Genomic DNA, 20202 nt, shown 5'->3' with positions numbered 1-20202 from the left:
ATGGGATGGGATGGGATGGGATGGGATGGGATGGGATGGGATGGGATGGGATGGGATGGGATGGGAATGGGGATTGGAATAGGATGAGGGTGGAGACGGGATGGAAATGGGGATGGGATGGAGTGGGTTGGTGTCAGGAAAGTGATGGTGATGGGGTGGTGACACACTCCTCCCCACAGAGCTTCTCCAAGGCACTGATGGAGATGTCCTCCCCCTACACCAATGCTGCACATGCTGAGCCTCCCAAGTGAGCACTGGGGCCATGGGGACACCCAGCCCTGCAGAGTGGGGTCAGACTCGGGGGGTCCTGGAGCCCCAGCCCTGCTCACACCCCACACCCACAGGAGCTACAAGCTGAGGTTCAACAGCGTCTCACAGTCAGATCAACTCGTGGCAGCTTGGAAGAGGAAGAGGAGGCAGCTGAGCAACACAGACAGCGCGGGGACACTGGGGGCTCTGCGGTGTGGAGCCAGGGGGTGGAATGGGTGGCATGGGAGTGCACAGAGATGAGGGAATGGCGCAGGGAGTGAGGTGGTGATGGGGATGGGATGGAGATTGGATGGGGGTGGGATGGAGATGGGGTCAGAGAGAGGAACAGGAATGGGGATTGGGTGGAAATGGGATGGGATGGGGACAGGGATGGAAACAGGAATAGAGACAGGGATGAGGATAAGGATGCAAAGGAGATGGGAATGGGGCTGGGAATGGTGAGTGGATGAGGATGGGATGGGATGGAAACACGGACAAAAACAGGGTCCTTTGCTCACCATGGGGCAGTAGAGTGGCCATGGGTGCCCCAGACCCCAGGGCAGAGGGCCAGGGCTGGGGGCTTGCTGCTCATTGCCCCCGGGACCCCCAGGTTCTCTGTCTTTGGGCTGGGTTCACGGGCATACCCCCACTTCTGTGCCTTTGCACGGGCAGTGGACACCTTGCTGGAGGAGCTGGGTGGGGAGCGCATCCTGCCCATGGGAGAGGGGGATGAGCTCTGTGGCCAGGAGGAGTCCTTCCGCACCTGGGCCAAGATGGTCTTCCAGGTGAGTGGGCACCCCACGGGGAGTGGATCCTGGGCCGGACCCCTGCCCACAACCCCCCCTGCACCTCCAGGCCGCCTGCGAGACCTTCTGTGTGGGGGATGGAGTGGAGGCGTCCGAGGAGATCTTCGTGGCTCAGCAGGGTTGGAAGCGCCAGAAGCACCGCCTGGTTGTGCAGCCTGAGGGCACTGATCTGCTCACTGGTACCCAGCGCCCACAGCCCCCCAGGACCCCTCCCCACACAAGTACCAAGACCCCAGACAACATGGGACCCCCACCACAAGCAGCCCCCACAGTCTGGGAACCCCAGCCCTTGGCCTCCCCATTCCAACTCACCCCCAGCTCCTGTGACCCTCTCCAGCTCCCCAAGCCCCCTGTCCCCAAGACACTCCCAAGTCCCCCACCATGCTGCCCTCCCACAGGGCTGGCCCATGTGCACAAGCGTAAGGTGTTCCCGTGCACGGTGATCTCAGTGGAGAACCTGCAGAGTGAGGCATCCAGGTGAGAACCCACCGTGCCCCCACTGTGCCACACAGCTGTGTGCCCAGACTGGGGTGGGGGTGGGTGGGAAATGGGGATAGGGATGGGATGGGATGGGATGGGATGGGAGATGGAGATGGAGATGGAGATGGAGATGGAGATGGAGATGGAGATGGAGATGGAGATGGAGATGGAGATGGGGATGGGGATGGGGATAAGGATGGGGATGGGGATAAGGATGGGGATGGGGATGGGGACAGGGTCTTCCAGCCATTCTGGGGCAGGACAGCAGCCATGGGCATCCCCAGACCCCATGGCACCCAGGTGAACCCTTGCCCACGCCGTACCAATTGTGCCACCCAGCCGTGCCACCATGCTGGTGCGCCTGGACACGGCGGGGCAGCCCGAGCTGCAGTACCTGCCCGGGGACCACCTGGGAGTCTTCCCCGCCAACCGCCCTGAGCTGGTGCAGGAGCTGCTGGAGTGCGTGGAGGACCCACCGCCCGCCGACGAGCCCGTGCTGGTGGAGGTGCTGGAGAAGGACAGCAGCGGTATGGAGCTCAGGGCTGGGCCCTGGGTGGGGGCGCAGCTGAGGGGGACCCCACCGAGGCTGCATGGGAATGGGGATGCTGCTGTAGCACAGTGCCCACTCCTTCCTGGGGAGGGCACCCTCTCCTTCGCTCCCCTTCCTCCCTGTTCTGTCCCCATCCCATCCCAGTCCTCATCCCTATCTCCTTCCACGTCTGTTTCTCTATCCCTTCTTCTCCATCCCCATTCTTTCCCCATTCCCATTCCCTTTCCCTTTGTCATCTCATTCTCTCCTCTCCCTTCCTAATCCCCTTCCTCTTTCTCATCCCCTTCCCCCTCTCTGTCCCCATCTCCATCCTCCCCCTCAATCTCTTCTCCATCCCCAGCACCATTCCCATCCTATCCCCATTCCCAGTTCCCCCCCAACCCCTCCCACACCCCATGTCCATGTCCTTCCCCTTCCCTTTCCCTTTCCCTTTCCCTCCCCCCTCCTCTTCCTTTTCCCTTTCCCCGACCCTAACTCTGACCCTTTCCCATCCCCATCCTTTTGTCCTTCCCCATCCTCTCTCCATTCCCATCTCCAGTCCATCCCTATCCTTTCTTCATCCCTATCCCCTTCCCATTCCCTATCCCCTTTCTCATCCCCATTCTTAATCTCATCTCACCCCCTCCTGTTCACTATCCCCAATGCACCTCATACCTACCGCATCCCCAGGCCCATCCCTGAGCTCACCTCCGCCTGCCTCATCCTCTCCCCACCCCACATCTGTCCCCATCCCGTTCACATCTCCACCACGTCCCATCCCACAGGCCGGTTCCCCGGCCCCAAAAGCTGGGTTCCTCAGAGCCGCCTGCCCCCCTGCTCGCTGCGCCAGGCGCTCAGCTCCTTCCTGGACATCACGGCCCCCCCAAGCCCCCAGTTCCTGCAGCTGCTGGCCACGCTGGCACGGGATCCAGCTGACCGTGAGCGCCTACAGCAGCTCAGCCAGGTGGGCATGGGGAGAGAGGGCTGGGGAGGGGGGTGGGCTGACAGCAGGGGGCTGGGACCACAGGTGACCATGCACAGGAAACACAGCTCCTGACAGAGAGGATTTGGGGTGCAGTGCCCCCTCGTTGAGGGTTGGGGGCTGGGAAATGGGGCACTGGGAATTGGGGCTAGATAGTGGGATACGAGGTGCTGGGATAGTGGGATGATGGGGTACTGGATAGTGGGATGCTGAAGTGCTCAAGGCACTGAAGTACCAGGATGCTGGATACTGCGATGGGGATGTGCTGAGATGATGGATACTGAGGTGCTCAATATGGGATGCTGGGTACTGGGACAACACAATGGTGGGACAGTACTGGGATGCTGCAGTACTGAGACGCTCAGAAGCAAGTCATTGGGGTACTGGGCTGCTGGTTACCTGGCTGCTGGGTGCCGAGCTCTCAGATACTGGGGTACTGTCATTCTGGCTATGGGGATGCTGAGATCTGGGCTGTGTGCCACAGGACGCTCGTCTGTACGAGGACTGGAAGTGGTTCCGCTGCCCCACGCTGCTGGAGGTGCTGCAGGAGTTCCCATCCATAGGGCTGCCTGCCTCCCTGCTGCTCTCCCAGCTGCCTCTGCTGCAGCCCCGCTATTACTCCGTCAGCTCCGCACCCGACCCCAGCAGTGCCCACATCGACCTCACCGTGGCCGTGGTCACCTACCAGAGCGAGAGTGAGCGGGCTGGGGGGGGGCTGCACAGCGCCCCAGTGGGACCCCCAGGGTTGGGTGCCCCCAGCGCACCCCCACATCATGGGGCACCTCCAGTCACTATGGCCTCTTTGTGTCCCCATGGCACCTCCTTGTCCTCAGGACCCTCCCATGTCCCCATGGCCCCTCCAATCCCCATGGCCTCACCATGTCCCCATGTACTTTCCATGTCCCCATGGCACTGCCATGTCCTCAGGACACCTCCATGTCTGCATGGCCCCTCAGTGTCCCCATGTGACCCCCACGACCCACCTCCATTCCATGTTCCCATGACACCCCACATCCCGATGCACAGGGGATGCCCACACCCCTCTGTGCCCGGCACTGCTCAGCACCCCACAGGTCTTTCTCCCCACAGACGGGCAGGGCCCGGTGCATTACGGCGTCTGCTCCACCTGGCTGGCACGGCTGCAGCCAGGGGACACGGTGCCTGCCTTCATCCGGGGGTAAGTGCCGCCCTCCACGCCCCACAGCTGCACCCCCATCCTGCCCCACTGCCTCAGCCCCACAACTCCACATCCCAAATCCCCTGCTGCCCCACAGCTACATTTCCCAGCATGTCCCACTGCTCCCAGATTGCATTTCCAGCCTTTCCCAGCACACAGAGGGTCATTTCCATGCCCGCCCCATTGTCCACCCCTACACCCTTTGTGTCCCAGCACACCTCTGGCCCTGTTGGGTACCAGTGCCCACCCCCTCCCCAAGCCATCCCTCCATGCGCCCCCACCAACCCTGACCCCAACTCTAATATCTAACCTGAACCCAACCCTGACCTGGACCCTAATCCAGACCCTGACCCCAACCCTCACCCTTGTCCTGACTCTGAGCCCTACCCATGACCCCACCATGACCCCACTGTGACCCCTCCCTGTCTGTCCCCCCCCCCAGAGCACCCTCCTTCCGGCCGCCCCCCACCCCCGAGGCTCCCTGCATCCTTGTGGGGCCGGGCACCGGCGTGGCCCCATTCCGCAGCTTCTGGCAGCAGCGCCTGCAGCACCTGCAGGCAGGAGGTGGGGACACCCATGGGGACATGGGGCGTCATACATGGGGACATGGGGCATCATGTATGGGGACATGGGGCATCATGTATGGGGACATGAGACACGGGGACATCGTGCAGAAGGATGCCGTGTGGGGATGCTGCACATGGGGACATGTGGCATCACATGTTGGGCCATGGGGACACCCTGTGTGGAGGGACAGTGAGCATGGGGACACCAGTCACCCCATATGGCACGGGGACATCTCCACAGGGACATGTGGGGATGTGGTGTGGGGGGTGATGGGGATGTGAGGATGTGTGGATGGGGCTGGGGACATGGAAGGGGCGGTTGGGGATGTGGGGACGCAGTGCAGAGGGCAGAGGTGGCAACACGAGGGCAGAGGGTTGGGGTGGGGGCTGTGGGGTGGTGGTCCCGACGTGCTGTCCCCGCAGGCGGCCCATTGGGCAGCATGGTGCTGGTGTTTGGGTGCCGATCCTCCATGCTGGACCACATCTACCAGCGTGAGATGGAGGAGGCGCGGGAACAGGGAGCGCTCAGCCACGTCCTCACCGCGTTCTCCCGTGAGCCAGGAACCCCCAAGGTGGGAAAATGGGATGAGATGGAATGGGATGGGGATGGGATGGGGATGGGATGGATGGGATGGGATGGGAATGGACTGGGATGGGATGGGATGGGGATGGGATGGGAGGGATGGGGATTAAGGATGGGCATGGGATGGTATGGGATGGGGATGGGATGGCGATGGGAATTGGGATGGGATGGGAATGGGATGGGATGGGATGGGATGGATGTGGATGGGATGGGATGGGGATGGGATGGGATGGGATGGGATGGATTGGGGATGGGATGGGATGGGATGGGGATGGGGATGGGGATGGGAATGGGGATGGGGATGGGTGGGTGGATGGGATGGGATGGGGTACATGGGATGGGATGGAATGGGAAATGGGAATGAGATGGGATGGGATGGGGATGGGATGGATGGGATGGGATGGCTATGGGCATGGATGGGCAGTTGGGCGATGACGGTACTGATGGATGGGATGGGATGGGGATGGGGATGGGGATGGGGATGGGGATGGGGATGGGGATGGGGATGGGGACAGGTTGGAGATGGGCATGAAAGGGATGGGGTTCGGGATGGAGATGGGAAAGGAGACAGAGATGAGGGACAAATGGAGTTGGGGAGTGGAGTGGAGCATATGGTGACAGACATGGGGCAGGGGACAGGAGGGTGGAGGTGCATGGAGGGATGGATCAAATGTGGGATGGGGACACTGAGGGGATAGGGGTGGGAATGAGAGTGGGGCCGATGGAGGGGGGTTGGAGACATGGACGGGGGAGGGGATGGGGGCAGGAGGGGGACAGGGAGAGGCCAGGAGGGTCTCACCCCCCCCCCCAGACCTACGTGCAGGACGTGCTGCGGACACAGCTGGCAGAGGAGGTGCACCGCGTGCTGTGCGAGTGCGGGGGGCACATGTACGTGTGCGGGGACGTGACGATGGCCACCGAGGTGCTGCAGACGGTGCAGCACATCCTGGTGCAGCAGGGAGGAATGACCATGGGGCAGGCGGGGGACTTCATCAGCGAGCTGCGGGTACGGGCACGGGGGTGGGCATGGGGGGGCGGAGATGGGACGGGGATGGGACGGGGATGGAACGGGGATGGGGTGGAGCTGGTGCGGGCATGGCACGGGGATGGCGCCGGGACGGCCCACATGGTGCCGCCTCACCGCAGGACAAGAACCGGTACCACGAGGACATCTTCGGGCTGACGTTCCGCACGCAGGAGGTGGCGTTCCGCATCCGCAGCCAGTCCTTCTCCATGCTGGAGCGCCCAGCTCCGGGCCCGGCCCCCTGACACGCACCGCCCCGTAAAGCTTTAGTTTTGATAAGCCCGGCCTGGCGTCCTGCGTCACTGTGGGGCGGGATGTGGGGCGGGATGTGGGGCGGCACCTCGCCATGAGCCCACAGCGTCCTATGGCCAAAACAGTACGGCCCTATCCACAGCAATGGCCCCAGCATTGCATCCCACAACACCCAGCACCGACCCCAATGTCCCCACGGCCCCCAGCCCCACTGCAGCACTCAGCACAGCAGAACACACTGTAAACCTTTATTTGCCCCCCCCCGGGGTTCCCCAGGGCCCAGCGCTGCCCCCACCGTGACCACGGCAGCCGGGGGGGCCCTGACCCCCTTGGGCTCAGCCGTGCCCCCCATATAAATATAGCACCTGGGGGGGCCGGGAGCACCCAGCAGCACCACGGCCCCACACTGCGTGGGGATGCAGCTGGATGGGGGTCCCCATGGGCAGACCCCCAGATGATCCTCCAACAGGCACCAAGAGCTGGGGCTGTGCTCCCCAGAGCTGCACGCAGAACAGCTACCTTGTCGTCTGCTCTTCCTCCTCCTCATCCTCCTCATCCTCATCCTCCTCGGCCCAACCACCCAGCGGCATCTCCCGGAGCTCATGCTGCGAGGCGCGGGCGGCCGAGCCTGGCACAGGGCACAGGGCACAGGGCACAGGGCAGGTCAGCGCCCCACAGCCCCGTGTGGGTCTGGGAGCCCCCCCCGCCCCCCAGCGGCACTCACCTGCGCTCACCGAGGGTCTCTTGGGAGCCCCTGCCGCCACCCACAGCCCCACGGGGCTCTGCTGCTGCTGCTGCAGGTGGAGCTGGGGGAAGAGGGTCAGAGTCCCACCGCCGCCCCACAGCCCGGCTGCACTATGGGGCGGGCTGGTGGCGTGGGGGGCTCTGACGGCCAAGTGGGGCTGGTTGTGGGGCACGAGGTGACAGAATGCAGGGTGGGGCTCAGGGCAGGGGGTGTGTGATGGCGGGGATGGGGCCGTGCGCCCTGCACTGCTCACCTCGTGGATGTAGATGGCGTGCAGGCTCATCTCGGCAGAGGCCACCTCGGCCAGCACAGCTGAGCGGCTCAGGCTGAGCAGGTGGGACTCACTGAGCACCGGGCTGCGGGGCGGCACCGCTCCACTATGGGGTAAGAACCCGGCCCAGTGAGAACCCCACTGCCACAATCTCACAGCACCCAAACTGCCACCAGCCCCCACCACATCCCATCCCCATCCTTATTACATCCCATCCCATCCCATCCCATCCATCCCATCCCATCCCATCCCTCCCACTGCCCATCCCATCGCATCCCACCTCACATCCATCCCCATCCCCATCCCACCTCCATCCCATCCCATCCCATCCCATCCCACCATCCCATCCCATCCCACCCCATCCCATCCACATCCATCCCATCCCATCTATCCAATCCCATCCCCATCCCATACCTTTCCCATTCCATCCCATCCCCATCCTTATTCCATCCCATCCCATCCCACCCCCCCCTCACCTCTCCTCGGGCACTGTGCTCTCAGGGCTCTCCGTAGGGCCTCGTCCCCTCCTGGGCAGTGCTGATGACAGGGACAGCAGGACACTGGCGGCGGTGCTGGCCGTGCTGCAGGGCTGAGCGAAGCGCCGCTCCCGGGGCAGCAGAGCCCCGGCCGCCAGCAGCGGGTGGGGCAGGACACTGGAGAGCAGGGCGTCCGGCTGCGGGAACCGGGCCGACATGGCACCCAGTGACACCACGGCACCTGGTTACACCGCGGCACCCAGCGTCCCCACGGCACCCAGCGTCCCCATGGCAGCCAAGGTCCCCATGGTACCCAGTGACCCCATAGCACTAAATGGCTTCACAGCACCAAATGGCCCCACAATACCCTGTGTCCACACGGCATCCAGCTCCCCATGGCCCCCCGTGTCCCCCAAAACCCAAATAGCCCCACAGCACCAGCTGGCCCCACAGCCCGCAGTGACCCCAAGGCCGCGGTGCCCCCAAGGCCGCGGTGTCCCCACAGCCCCCCCAGTCCCCACGACCCCCCACGGCCCCACTCGCTCTCACCGCAGCGCATCCATCTCCCAGCAGGGACGCTCGCAGGGCGCCCTCGGCCGGGCCGTGCGGGGCCGCGTCCCGCTGCAGCCGCTCCTTGACGTGGCTGAGGAACATCCCGCTGTGCGGCGGCGGCTGCCAGCGCGGGTTGGAGATGGCGAAGTGCATCAGCGACAGCTCCGTTTTGCCGTTCTCCGCCCGCTGATACACGGACGCCTCCGTCTGTCCCTCCGACAGCCACTGCGGGCGGGCAGCGGGTGAGCGGGGGTCGGCACACGGCCGTGCCCCCCACAGCCCCCACCCGACCCTGCCCCTCACCTGCGGGTTCCCGTGGCGGCGCACGTCCAGCTGCGCGAAGGAGCAGACGTCCCCCACCCCCACCACCTCCACCGTGAAGTTACGGAAGAAATCGACGATGTCCAGAGCTCGGGGGGGCAGCGCGAAGATGAGGATGAGCGGCGTGAGGATGGGGCTGAGCAGCTCCTCCACGATGAACATCTGCGGGCAAAGCGCTCAGGGGGCGGCGGGGCTCCGGGCTGGGCCGCCCCGTCCCGCACTCACCGCTTTGTATTGGAAGAGCTGCCCCATCTCGTTGCGTGTCTCCGCCGCGCCGGCGCTGCCCCGCCACTGCTGGGGCATGTAGTGCGTGTGCGCCAGGACGCGCTGCAGCAGCTGCTCCGGGCACTGCACCGAGTGCTCGTCCGGGATGAACGACCTGCGGGGGGGCACAGCACAGCATGGCACGGCGCGGCACGGTGCGTGCTGGCACAGCGCAACAGTGTGCTGCAGCACGGCACAGCACAGCATGGCACAGCACAGTGCGGCACAGCACGGCATGGCACAGCACAGCATGGCACAACAGTGTGCTGCAGCATGGCACAGCACAGCACAGTGCGGCACAGCACAGCATGGCAAAGCACAGCACAGCACAGCGTGGCACAGCATGGCCCAACACAGCACAGCACGGCACAGCACAGCATGGAACAGCATGGCACAGCATGGCACAACACGGCACAGCACGGCACAGCACACAGTGTGGCATGGCACAGCACAGCACATCACAACACAGCATGGCACTGCACAGTGTGGCACAGCACAGCATGGTGTGGTGCAGTAGTGTGTGGCACAGCGCGGCACAGTGAGACACGGCACTGCACAGTGTGACTGGGCATGGCACAGTGTGGCACAACAAGGCACAGCACGGCACAGCATTTCACAACGGGGTGTAACATGGCACTGCATGGTACAACGTGGCATGTCATGTCACAGCATGGCACAGCATGGAGCAGCATGGCACAGCATGGAGCAGCATGGCACTGCATAGCACTGCACGGCATGTCATGGCCCAGCATGACATAGCATAGTACAGCATGGCGCTGCATGGCCCAACATGGCACAGCATGGCACTGCATGGTGCAACATGGCATGTCATGGCCCAACATGGCACAGCATGGCACACTGTGTCACTGCATGTCACTGCATGGCACTGCATGGCTCAACGTGGCACTGCATGGCACTGCGTGGTATTGCAAGGCCCAACACGGCGCATTGTGGCACAGCATGGCATGTCATGGCCCAACATGGCACAGCATAGCACTGCATGGCCCAACAGAGAGCCATGCAGAGCACGGCACCGTGCTGTGCACCCACCTGGCAACAGTGAGCAGCAGCCCCAGCATCGTGATGGCGGTGAGGATGTGCTGCACGGTCAGCACGTCCTCGTCGTACACGGTGAGCGCGATGAGCACGGCCAGCACGGAGCCGGCGAAGAACGCGACGTGTCGGGCCAGCACGGCCATCATGGGGCTGGGGAAGGAGTTCATGTAGCGCGTTGCCGGGCGGTGCCCGCGGCCCAGCCGCGCCGTCAGCTCGTGCTGCAGCTCGTTGAAGTGGCGCAGGTAGAGCCGACCATACAACGACCAGCGCCGCGTGCCCAGGACGCCCGGCCGGCGCCGCAGCACCTCGGCGTAGCTGAAGAAGGCGTAGAGCAGCTGCCACACCAAGACCAGCGGGCACAGCAGCAGGTTGGCGGCTCCCAGCAGCACCGTGCTCCGGGCCAGGCGCCGGGCCAGCGCCAGCCTCTCCCCCGCTCGCTTGTATTGAGGCCGCAGGCTCCAGGAGTTGAGGAACAACGCGCCGGGGCCGCGGAACAGCAGCAGCTCCAGGTTGTAGAGCAGCCCCCGCGTCAGGAACACGACGGGGCCCAGCAGAGGGAGGCGGAAGCGCACGGGCAGCAGTGACTTGTTCACCATGGCCACCATGTAGTTCTTGAAGCGGAGGATGCGGTGGTAGATATCCAGCTCTGTCAGCTCCTTCTTGTGGATACAGATCTGGTGCTCGCGCTGCAGGCCGATGAGCCGCGCCTGCACCTCCTGCCAGCTGTAGTTGCACAGCTCGCCCTGCGCCGACAACACGGGGAGGGGGCTCAGAGCTCCTCGACACCACCGACACGGCACCGGTGGCCCCACGGTGGTGCTGCCACCCGCATGGCACGGGCACCCCCACGGCACCACAGTCCCTGCATCAGCCCAGTGCATCAGCCCAGTGCATCAGCCCAGGAGCTGCCACGGCACCGGCACCGCAGCAACGGAACCCACGTCCCCACACTGGCACCAGCACCCAGTGACACGGCGGGGCCATGGCACTGGCACCACCACTGTGGCACCGGTGTCCCCACGGCACTGGCACCAGCCCCACGGCATCAGTGTCCCCACATCAGCGTGTCATCCCCACGGCACCGACACCCTCCCGGCTCCGGCACCGCCCTGGTACCAGCAGCACCGCGATGGAACTGACACCCCGGCACCGGTACCGGTGTCCCACCGCCCCCCCCCAACCACCGCTCACCGCGGGGATGCGCAGCGCCTCCCCATAGAAGCGGCGGATGTCCCAGTAGTCGAACAGTCCGCGCAGCACCTTCAGCAGGCGGCACAGCCAGAACAACGCTGCCATGGCCAGCAGGAAGACCAGCCAACCGCTGGCGGCGATCCTGCAGGGGGAGCCACGGCTTATGGGGGGTCCCATCCCCAGGGCCCCCTTCACCCCCACCCAGGCCCCCAGTCACCTCCGAGCGCACTGGGGCGCGGGCAGCACCGCGTCGGGCAGCGTCACTTTACTGCGCTCGGGGGGGACGTGGCTGCGGTTGAGAGGCCGGTCGGCAAAGAGCACGTCGTAGCGCACACAGCACAGCAGGAACGCGCTGAAGGCCACCACGAACACAAACTGCCTGGGGGGAGCGGGGGGGTCAGGGGGTGCATCATGGAGGGGGGGGGTCAGGGGGCGCATCATGGAGGGGAGGGCGGAGGGGGGAACACACTCACCCCAGCTCAAAGAGGTCGGACAGCAGCATGCAGGCAAAGCCGTTCTTCTGGTGGAAGTGGTAGATGTTGGGGGGGTTAAGGATCACGCCCCTGTGACACCCCCCCCCCCCATCCCCCCACCCGCCCGGTTCCCACCCCCGGCCTTTCCCCCCATGGGGCGCAGCAGGATATCTTGGTGAAGAAATCATCCAGGTTCTTGATGTGGTGCCAGGAGCCTGAGGGGGAAACACCGGGGGGGGGGTCAGCAGGGCCGTGCCTCAGTGCCCCCCCCAACCCCGTTCCCCCCCCTGTACCCACCTTGCCGCCCTTCGGTGACGTGCAGCAGCAGCTCCTCCTCGCCCGGAGGGGATTCCTCCTCGGGGTCCTCCAGACGGTGATACTCGGCCTCCGCCATCGCTCCTACAGGGGGGCAACGACGCGGGATCCCCCCGTTGTGGGCACGGCTCGTGGGGAGGCACGGAGTCCCCTCCCCCGCCCCACGCCGCGCCGTGCGGGTGAGCTGTCACCGCGCAGGAAATGCCGGGGAGGCCGCAGCGCGCCGCCCGCGTGCCCCGCATGGGGATGCCGTGAGCTGGCAGCCCGCAGTGCCCCGCAGGGTCGGCCCCGGGCAGCGCCACGCAATCCCGCCCGGTTCGCCGCCGCACCCACAGCCCCGCGGCCGCAGCGCGGAGGGGGCGGGACGTGCCGGGAAGCGCGGGGATCTGGCAGGGAACGGACCCCCACGGCCCCCCCGGGCGGGGTGCGAACCCCCCGATACCGGGGGAACGATGGGATTCCCACGGCGGGATGAGGAACAGAAACCTGGGGGCAGGAGGGGACACCCAGCACCCAGGGAAGGATGGGAGCACACAGCCCCCAACTGGGGAAGGATGGGACCCCCGGGACCTCCCCAGAAGGATGGGACCCCCAGGGCTTTGGAGAAGGATGGGACACCTGGAACAGCCCCCAGCTCCCCGGGGAGGACGGGACCCCCAAGGCGGGACGGGACCCCCGGAGCCGTTGGGGTAGGATGGGATTCCTATTAATCTGAAGTAGAACTTCGGGCAGGACGGGACCCCGTTAAGTGGGGCAGGATGGGACCCACAGAACATCCCCCACCCGCGAGGCAGGACGGGACCCCTGGAACATTGGGGAACGATGGGGAGACCCACGGGAACCCCCCAGCGGGAAGGGACAGGGGAGCCCTGAGGAATTAAGGGACCCCCCCCCCCCCCCCGCCTCCTGAAGCTCCACGTGACCCCGGTTCCCTCGGCACAGCGTGGGACCCCCACCCGCCGGGCCGCACCGGGACCCCCTCACACTCCGGGTCGGCCCCCCCCGCCCCGTACCGCCGCTCCGCATCCGCCGTCGGTCCCGTCCCGCGTGAGGCGGAGCCCGACCGGACCCGCAGGTGGAGCCGCGGCACCGCCCCACGCGCGGGGGGGGCCGTCCCGGGCCGTGATTCAGCAGCGGGCGGTGCGGGGCCGCCGGGACGCGCTGTCCCCGCTCTGACCCCCCCGCGGCATCGGGTGTCCCCGCGCCGGGACGCGGCCCCCCCGCACCGAACATACCCCGCGGCCAAAAATAGCGCCGGCGGAACGGGGGGGGCGTGGGGGGGGCGGAACCACGGAGACACGGGACACGCGTGGGGGTCACGGCAGCGGGGGACACGCGGCGCTGCCCCCGGGGGGGGGTCTGCGGTGGGGGCAGCGCGTGGGTCCCGCGTACCCGCATCCCCGCGTCCCTTTGTCCCGCCGTCCCACTGTTCCCGTGTCCAACCGACCCCGTGTCCGTGAGTCCCACGTCCCGCCGTCCCCGTGCCCGAATGTCGCGGTGTCCGCATCCCCCGACTCTCGCTGTCCCCCGTGTCCGTGTGTCCCGTGTCCGCGTGTCCCGTGTCCGTGTGTCCCGTGTCCGCGTGTCCCGCCGTCCCCCCGTCGCTCTGTCCCCTCCCGTCCGTCCGTCCCAGTCTCTGTGTCCCCGCTCCCCGGTCCCGCTCTCACCTGCCGCCCCTCATTCATTCTATGCCCCGCACCGCCCGGTTCAGGCCCCGACCCCCCCGTGGATCCATGGCCGCTGTCCCGCACCGCCCGGGGCTGCGGGTCGGGGTCGCTTTGTGGTCTCGCTGCGCTCCGAGCTGCGGGTCTCGGTGCGGGATCCCGGCCGGAGGTGGCGGCGCCGCCGGGTGCAGCTCCTCCCCCCGCCCCGCCCCTTCCGCGGTGCCGCCATGCTGCTGCTGCTGTGTGCGGGCCGGGCGGGCTGCGGGCTGCGCGCGGTGCGGGCGGCGCTGCTCAGGTACCGGGCGGGGGGCGGGCGGACGGAGGGGGGGGGGGAGCCGTGCCCGGGATGGGCGCTCACGGCGCCCCGCAGCTGCAGGAATGGCGGATCCACGCTCCGCTCCGCACCGAGCCCCGCACCGCGCCCCGCACCGCGCTTCACACCGCGCCCCGCAGCGCTGCTGGTCCCGGCGGGGCTGGCGTTGGGCTGCGCGGGGGCGGCGCTGGGGGTCGCAGCGCGGTGCCAGGAGAGCGACGTCCGCCCCGTCCCCGCCGCCGGCCCCGCCGCCGCCCCGCGCCCCGAGCCCGAGTTCCAATGGGCCGCGTTCTGGGCCATGCTCCGCCCGCAGCTCCTCGCTCTGTCCGCTGCCGTCGTGGTGAGACGGGGGGGGGAACCGGGGGGTTGTCCCGTCCCGTCCCGTCCCGTCCTGCCCCCATCCCTGTCCCTGTCCGCGTCCCTGTGCCCGTCTAACCCCTGTCCCCGTCCCTCTGTCCCCGCCCCCTTTACCTCACCTGACCCCGTCCCATCCCTGTCCCCGCCCCCATCCACTTCCCTGTCCCCGTCCCTGTCCCCCCTCTTACCCGTGCCCTTGTTCCCATTCATCTCTTCGTTCCCATCCCTATTTGCATCCCCATCCCTGTCCTTATCCCCATATCCATGTGTGTCCATCCCATCTCCCCCCATCCCATCCCATCCCACCCACCTGCACCCCTCCTTTGTCCCACTGATGCCTGTTTCCCTGTCCCCATCCCTGTCCCTGTTGTTACCCGTGTTCTGTTCCCATTCATACCCTCATTCCCATCTCTATTCTCATCCCTATCACCATCCCATCCCCATGTCCACCCCCCTGAGGTTCCCCCCCCACTGACACCCTCTGTCCCCATCCCCCCCCAGCTCGCTCTGGGTGCAGCGCTGCTCAACGTGCAGATCCCGGTGCTGCTGGGGCAGCTGGTGGACGTGGTGGCCCGTGGGGCACGGACCCACATGGAGGGGTACCTGCGTGCCGCCCGCCCCCCCGCGCTGCGCCTGCTCGGCCTCTACAGCCTGCAGGTGGGTGCCACCCCATGCCCTGACCCACACCCTGACCCACACCCTGACCCACACACTGACCCACACGCTGACCCACACGCTGACCCACACGCTGACCCCACGCCCCGCAGGCCCTGCTGACCTTCGGGTACATCGCGCTGCTGTCCCGCGTTGGGGAGCAGGTGGCTGCCAGCATGAGGAAGGCTCTGTTTGTGTCCCTGCTGCGGTAGGGGGGGCACAGAGGGACATGGGGGACGTGGGGAAAGGGGCTGGTGGGGGGGTGGGATTGGGATGTGGAGACGGGGGGGATGTGGGACAGGGCATGGGGCACAAAGCAGTGGGGATATGGGAGGCAGCGTGGAAATGGCGGCACAGAGGCAGATATGAGGGTGGGGTGGACGTGGGAACAGGGGTCAAATGGAGACGGGGATGTAGGGACGGGGTGACATGGGGCTGTGTGGGACACGGGATGAAGGGTGCAGAGCTGGGGGGGTATGAGGACAGAGGGGAGGGGGCACCTATGGATGGGGGGTGAGGAAACGTCCTGGACATCGGGGCTGGGAGCACACGGGGAGGTGGGGCACAGGGGACACGCAGCCATAGGGGCTGAGGGGACACAGATGGGGGTCGTGAGGGGTTGGGGGGCGCACAGTGGCTGCAGCGCCCCCTGCAGGCAGGACGTGGCGTTCTTCGATGCGCACCGCACGGGGCAGCTGGTGGCGCGGCTCACGGCCGACGTGCAGGAGTTCAAGTCCTCCTTTAAGCTCATCATCTCGCAGGTGGGGCCCAGCACCGACCCCCCTGATCCCCCCCAGTGTCCCCAATACCCCCATTGCCCCCAATACCCCCCATGACCGTGTCCCCCTTAGGGCCTGCGCAGCAGCACTCAGGCTGCAGGCTGTGTTGTGTCCCTGTACCTGTTGTCCCCCCGGCTCACGGTGCTGCTGCTGCTGGTGCTGCCCGCCCTGGTGGGCGCCGGCGCCACGCTGGGCTCCGTGCTGCGGGCGCTGTCCCGCCAGGCACAGGAACAGGTAACGGGGTGAGAGGGGTGGGACACGTGAGATATGGGGTCCCCCATCCCCGCAGTGTGATGTGCAGCCACGTCCCCGTTGGTGCAGGTGGCCAAAGCCACGGGGGTGGCTGACGAGGTGCTGGGCAACGTGCGCACCGTGCGCGCCTTCGCCATGGAGGAGCAGCAGGCGAGGTAGGGATAGCAATGGGGCCATGGGGGCTCCCACTGCTTGACACCCCCCCATCTTCCCATGCCATCGTCCCCCCCCTCTGCCCATAGGTTGTACTGCGCTGAGGCCGAGCGCTCCAGCGGGATGAGCCAACGGCTGGGGCTGGGAATCGCCGCCTTCCAGGGGCTGTCCAACCTGGCACTGAACGGTCAGCGGGGGGGGATGGGGGGCAGAGCCAATGGGGGGGTGGGGGGACTGTGGAGGGGGCAGGAGCTACTGGGGGGGCAAGAACTATTGGGGGGTCAGGACCTTTTTGGGGTGTCAGAACTGATTGGGGGGGGGAGGGGGTCAGGACCTATTGGAGGGGCAGAACCTTTTGGGGTTGTCAGGACCTATTGAGGGGGTATGACCTACTGGGGGCTAAGACCTATTGGGGGAGTCAGGACTTATTGCGGGGGGCAAAACCTGTTGGGGTGGCAGGACATACTGAAGGGATCAGGGCCTCTCGAGGGGTTCAGGAGCTGTTTTTGTGGGGACAGGACCTTTCTGGGGGAGCGGGGCCTATTGGGGTGGCAGGACCTATTGAGGGGATCAGGATCTCTTGAGAGGTTATGGACCTTTTTGGGGGGCAGAACCTGTTGGAGGGGCAGGGCCTGTTGGGGTTACAGGGCCTGTTGGGGGGCAGGCCCTACAAGCAGCACGCACCCACAGGCATTGTGCTGGGGACCATCTTTGTGGGCGGCTCGCTGATGGCTGGGGATCAGCTCTCACCTGGTGACCTCATGTCGTTCCTGGTGGCCTCACAGACGGTGCAGAGGTCAGTGTCACCCCCCCATGTCATCCCCCCCGTCACAGCTCTATGCCCCCACTCAATGTCCCCCCCCATGTCACCTCATCCTGAGCTCACCCCCATGCCCACAGGTCCCTGGCCAACATCTCCATCCTCTTTGGGCAGGTAGGGGGGATCCTGCAGGGTCTCAGCTGCTGGAGGGGGGGTCCATGGGGTTGGGGACACTCTGCCTCTGCCCCCCCCCCCCCAATCCCCCCATTGCAGGTGGTGCGTGGGCTGAGCGCCGGCGCCCGCGTCTTCGAGTTCATGACATTGGAGCCTCAAGTGCCGCTGCGGGGGGGGGGCACCATCCCCAGCCACTCACTGCTGGGCCACATCGCCTTCAAGAACGTCTCCTTCAGGTCAGTCCCCCCCCCACTGCTCCCCCTGCCCCATTGATCCGCCCCACAGCCCCTCACTCCCCTCCCCCCACAGTTACCCCACGCGCCCTGGGCACCCCGTGCTGCAGGACTTCAGCCTCACGCTGCCCCCCGGGGAGACCGTGGCCATCGTGGGACCCTCGGGAGGAGGTGACAGTGCGGGTGTGGGACCCCCATGGTGGCACAGCACCCCCACCCCACAGCACAGCTCCACCATTGGGACTATGGGGACGTGGAGCCCCGTGCCAGAGGGGGGAGGTGGCCAAGGTTGACCTGGGGGTGGTGCAGCCATGGGGGGCATCGATCCCATGGGGCCGGGGTGATGTGGGACCAGTGTCACCATGGTGATGTTGTGGTGGTGATGTCACAGTGATGATGGCACGGTGGTGATGTCACAGCTGTGATGTCGCAGCAGTGATGATGTCACTGTGATGATGTCATTGCGATGATGTCACAGCTGTGATGTCATAGTGATTTACATCATAGCGATGTCATCACTGCGCTGCTGCTTTGGCACAGGGAAGTCGACGGTGGCGGCGCTGCTGGAGCGCTTCTATGAGCCCACCGAGGGCAGCATCACGTTGGACGGCCGGGACATCGCCTCGTTGGATCCCTCGTGGCTGCGCGGCCGCGTCATCGGCTTCATCAGCCAGGTGAGGGCGGGGCGGGGGGGGCTGTTACGGTCCGTCCGGGCCGGGTCAGCGCTGAGCGCGGTGCCGCCCCCGCAGGAGCCGGTTCTGTTCGGCACCACCATCATGGAGAACATCCGCTTCGGCAAACCGGGCGCGTCGGACGAGGAGGTTTTCGCTGCCGCCCGCATGGCCGACGCCGACGGCTTCATCCGGGCGTTCCCCGACGGTTACGGCACCGTGGTGGGTGAACGCGGCGCGGCGCTGTCCGGGGGGCAACGGCAGCGCGTGGCTTTGGCGAGGGCGCTGCTGAAGGCTCCGGCCGTGCTGCTGCTGGACGAGGCCACCAGCGCTTTGGACGCGGAGGCGGAGCGGGCGGTGCAGGCGGCGCTGGAGAAGGCGGCGCGGGGCCGGACGGTGCTGCTCATCGCGCACCGCCTGAGCACCGTGCGGGGGGCGAACCGCATCGTGGTGCTGGCGGGGGGACGCGTGGCCGAGGTGAGCGGAACCGGGGGGGGGAGGGAGACCCGGGGGTCGGCTGGGGCCGGTGGGGGGGGAGGGATCGGAGGGGAGGGGGCTGAGCCGCGTTGGGCGGGGACGGGGAGGAGCCGGGGGTGGGGATGGGGCTTTGGGGGTCGGGGCTCACGGTGACCCCCCCCCCACAGGTCGGCACGCACGAGGAGCTGCTGCGGCGCGGCGGGCTGTACGCGCAGCTGATGAGGCAGCAGGCGGCGGAGAAACGAGGAGCGGAATAAACGGCCGAACCGACCCCGGGAGTGTGCTGAGCTGTGCGGCAAAGGGCGGAGCGGGACGGGGAGGGGGGACGGCCGGGGGGTGGGGAGGGGAACCCGTCGGAGCGGGGATCGGAACGGGGGCGGTGGGGACGGTGGAGTTGCACGTCGCTTTCCGGCGCCGCCGGGGTGGGGGTCGCGCCGTGTGCCCCGCAGACCCACTTAATGCCCCCGCACCGCGCTGTCCCCCTCGGGAGCGGACCGCCGTCCCAGCGGTGCTCGCGGGGCCGCCTCGCCATCCGCTGCCGCATCTGCCTCCGTCCCACCCCCCTTCCGAGCCCCCCGGGTGAGGGTCCGGTCAGTGGCGCCCCGAGCGGAGGCGCCGGGACCCCAACACCCGCGGGGGGAGACCCGTCCCGGCACCGGGCTCTGAGGATGCGGGACCCCCGGGTCACTCCTCCGCTCCCGGGTGGGGGGCGGTTCCGGTCCCTCTGCGGGGCCCCCGGGAGCCCCTGTGCCTCACGCCCGGGGATGGAGCGTAGGGACGGGGCTGTGCTCCCATCCCTCCCGTCGTCGCCGCCTGGGGGTGGGGGGGGGCGGGAGGAGCTCGGCACGGCTCCTCCCGGAGCTCCCACCCCGCACCCCACGGCGGAAGGCGGCGGACCGGGGAAGAGGGGGGGGGCACCGCGCCCCCGCTGCGGGAAACCCGCGGGCAGCGCAGCCGCAACCGCATCCCGGTGGCCGCGGTCGCTCCGGGGCCGGGTTCGGGTTCGGGGCCGGGTTCGGACCCTCCCGCGGCGATGGGGCGGGGGCGGGCGGCAGCATGAGGGGCGGCGGGGAGGGCGCGGGGGGCGCGGAGCCGCGGTCGCGGCTGCGGGCGTTCGCCTCCAGCTCGTCGCTGCACGGAATCAGCCACATCTTCGCGTACGGGGCCGCGCTGCGCCGGGCGCTGTGGGGCGCGTTCTTCCTGGGCGCCCTGGGGCTGCTGCTGATGGTGTGTGCGGAGCGCGTCGCCTATTTCCTCACCTACCCGCACGTCACCAAACTGGACGAGGTGGCTGCCACAAGGCTCACCTTCCCTGCTGTCACCTTCTGCAACCTCAATGAGTTCCGCTTCTCCAAGATCACCCGCAACGACATGTACCACGTGGGAGAGCTGCTGGCGCTGCT

The 20202-nt window shown here is 66.9% G+C and overlaps 3 protein-coding genes across 5 annotated transcripts in view; 2 read left to right on the top strand and 1 right to left on the bottom strand.

Annotated features, from left to right (window-relative positions):
• The window catches only part of NOS3 (nitric oxide synthase 3), a 13051-nt gene extending 6370 nt beyond the window's left edge, over window positions 1-6681 (top strand). The window contains exons 11-23 of the mRNA XM_032443172.1: window positions 83-247; window positions 345-461; window positions 860-1034; window positions 1105-1234; window positions 1454-1532; window positions 1875-2062; window positions 2850-3028; window positions 3531-3741; window positions 4136-4223; window positions 4666-4787; window positions 5213-5361; window positions 6184-6378; window positions 6519-6681. Coding sequence (XP_032299063.1) covers window positions 83-247; window positions 345-461; window positions 860-1034; window positions 1105-1234; window positions 1454-1532; window positions 1875-2062; window positions 2850-3028; window positions 3531-3741; window positions 4136-4223; window positions 4666-4787; window positions 5213-5361; window positions 6184-6378; window positions 6519-6641 — 1921 coding nt within the window. The 3' untranslated portion in view covers window positions 6642-6681. The remainder of the gene's footprint in view (window positions 1-82; window positions 248-344; window positions 462-859; window positions 1035-1104; window positions 1235-1453; window positions 1533-1874; window positions 2063-2849; window positions 3029-3530; window positions 3742-4135; window positions 4224-4665; window positions 4788-5212; window positions 5362-6183; window positions 6379-6518) is intronic.
• A 195-nt stretch (window positions 6682-6876) lies between these two features.
• ATG9B (autophagy related 9B) lies at window positions 6877-14093 on the bottom strand. Of its 3 annotated transcripts, none has more exons than XM_015852781.1 (14): window positions 13980-14093; window positions 12295-12396; window positions 12169-12212; window positions 11998-12062; window positions 11742-11903; window positions 11525-11666; window positions 10328-11076; window positions 9239-9392; window positions 8996-9175; window positions 8690-8917; window positions 8141-8337; window positions 7647-7770; window positions 7373-7454; window positions 6877-7276 (listed from the first exon to the last, which is right to left on the bottom strand). In XM_015852781.1, the coding sequence occupies exons 2-14, from the start codon at window positions 12389-12391 to the stop codon at window positions 7164-7166; spliced, it is 2337 nt and encodes a 778-aa protein (XP_015708267.1). In that variant the 5' UTR covers window positions 12392-12396; window positions 13980-14093; the 3' UTR covers window positions 6877-7163. The 3 variants fall into 3 exon arrangements, with proteins under 3 accessions (XP_015708267.1, XP_015708268.1, XP_015708266.1); XM_015852782.1 differs by lacking the exon at window positions 13980-14093 and adding an exon at window positions 13760-13849; XM_015852780.2 differs by lacking the exon at window positions 13980-14093 and adding an exon at window positions 13326-13749.
• Window positions 13787-19070, top strand: ABCB8 (ATP binding cassette subfamily B member 8). Its single transcript, XM_032442763.1, has 15 exons — window positions 13787-14271; window positions 14347-14629; window positions 15148-15303; window positions 15414-15508; window positions 15956-16061; window positions 16152-16313; window positions 16401-16486; window positions 16574-16671; window positions 17175-17280; window positions 17385-17418; window positions 17518-17654; window positions 17728-17822; window positions 18192-18325; window positions 18401-18799; window positions 18967-19070. Exons 1-15 carry the CDS (start codon window positions 13802-13804, stop codon window positions 19054-19056), a joined length of 2451 nt encoding a protein of 816 aa, XP_032298654.1. The 5' UTR covers window positions 13787-13801; the 3' UTR covers window positions 19057-19070.
• The last annotated feature ends 1132 nt before the right edge of the window (window positions 19071-20202 follow it).

The sequence above is a fragment of the Coturnix japonica genome, chromosome 2, assembly GCF_001577835.2.
Source record: "Coturnix japonica isolate 7356 chromosome 2, Coturnix japonica 2.1, whole genome shotgun sequence".
Taxonomy (NCBI): Eukaryota; Metazoa; Chordata; class Aves; order Galliformes; family Phasianidae; genus Coturnix; species Coturnix japonica.
Note: the sequence above shows the minus strand (reverse complement) of the source record. Positions and strands in the feature narration are given on the sequence as shown.

What these genes read in the sequence shown, in the direction of transcription:
- ATG9B (XM_015852780.2), bottom strand. Translation starts at nt 13,710, where the DNA reads ATGCGGGTACGCGGGACCCACGCGCTGCCCCCACCGCAGACCCCCCCC. An exon ending in AGCACAGTGCCCGAGGAGAG is followed by an intron (nt 7,771 to 8,140) that starts GTGAGGGGGGGG and finishes CTTACCCCATAG; the next exon opens with TGGAGCGGTGCCGCCCCGCA. An exon ending in ACGCCATCTACATCCACGAG is followed by an intron (nt 7,455 to 7,646) that starts GTGAGCAGTGCA and finishes CTCTTCCCCCAG; the next exon opens with CTCCACCTGCAGCAGCAGCA.
- ABCB8 (XM_032442763.1), top strand. Translation starts at nt 13,802, where the DNA reads ATGTCGCGGTGTCCGCATCCCCCGACTCTCGCTGTCCCCCGTGTCCGT. An exon ending in CTCTGTCCGCTGCCGTCGTG is followed by an intron (nt 14,630 to 15,147) that starts GTGAGACGGGGG and finishes ATCCCCCCCCAG; the next exon opens with CTCGCTCTGGGTGCAGCGCT. An exon ending in CCCGCCAGGCACAGGAACAG is followed by an intron (nt 16,314 to 16,400) that starts GTAACGGGGTGA and finishes CCGTTGGTGCAG; the next exon opens with GTGGCCAAAGCCACGGGGGT.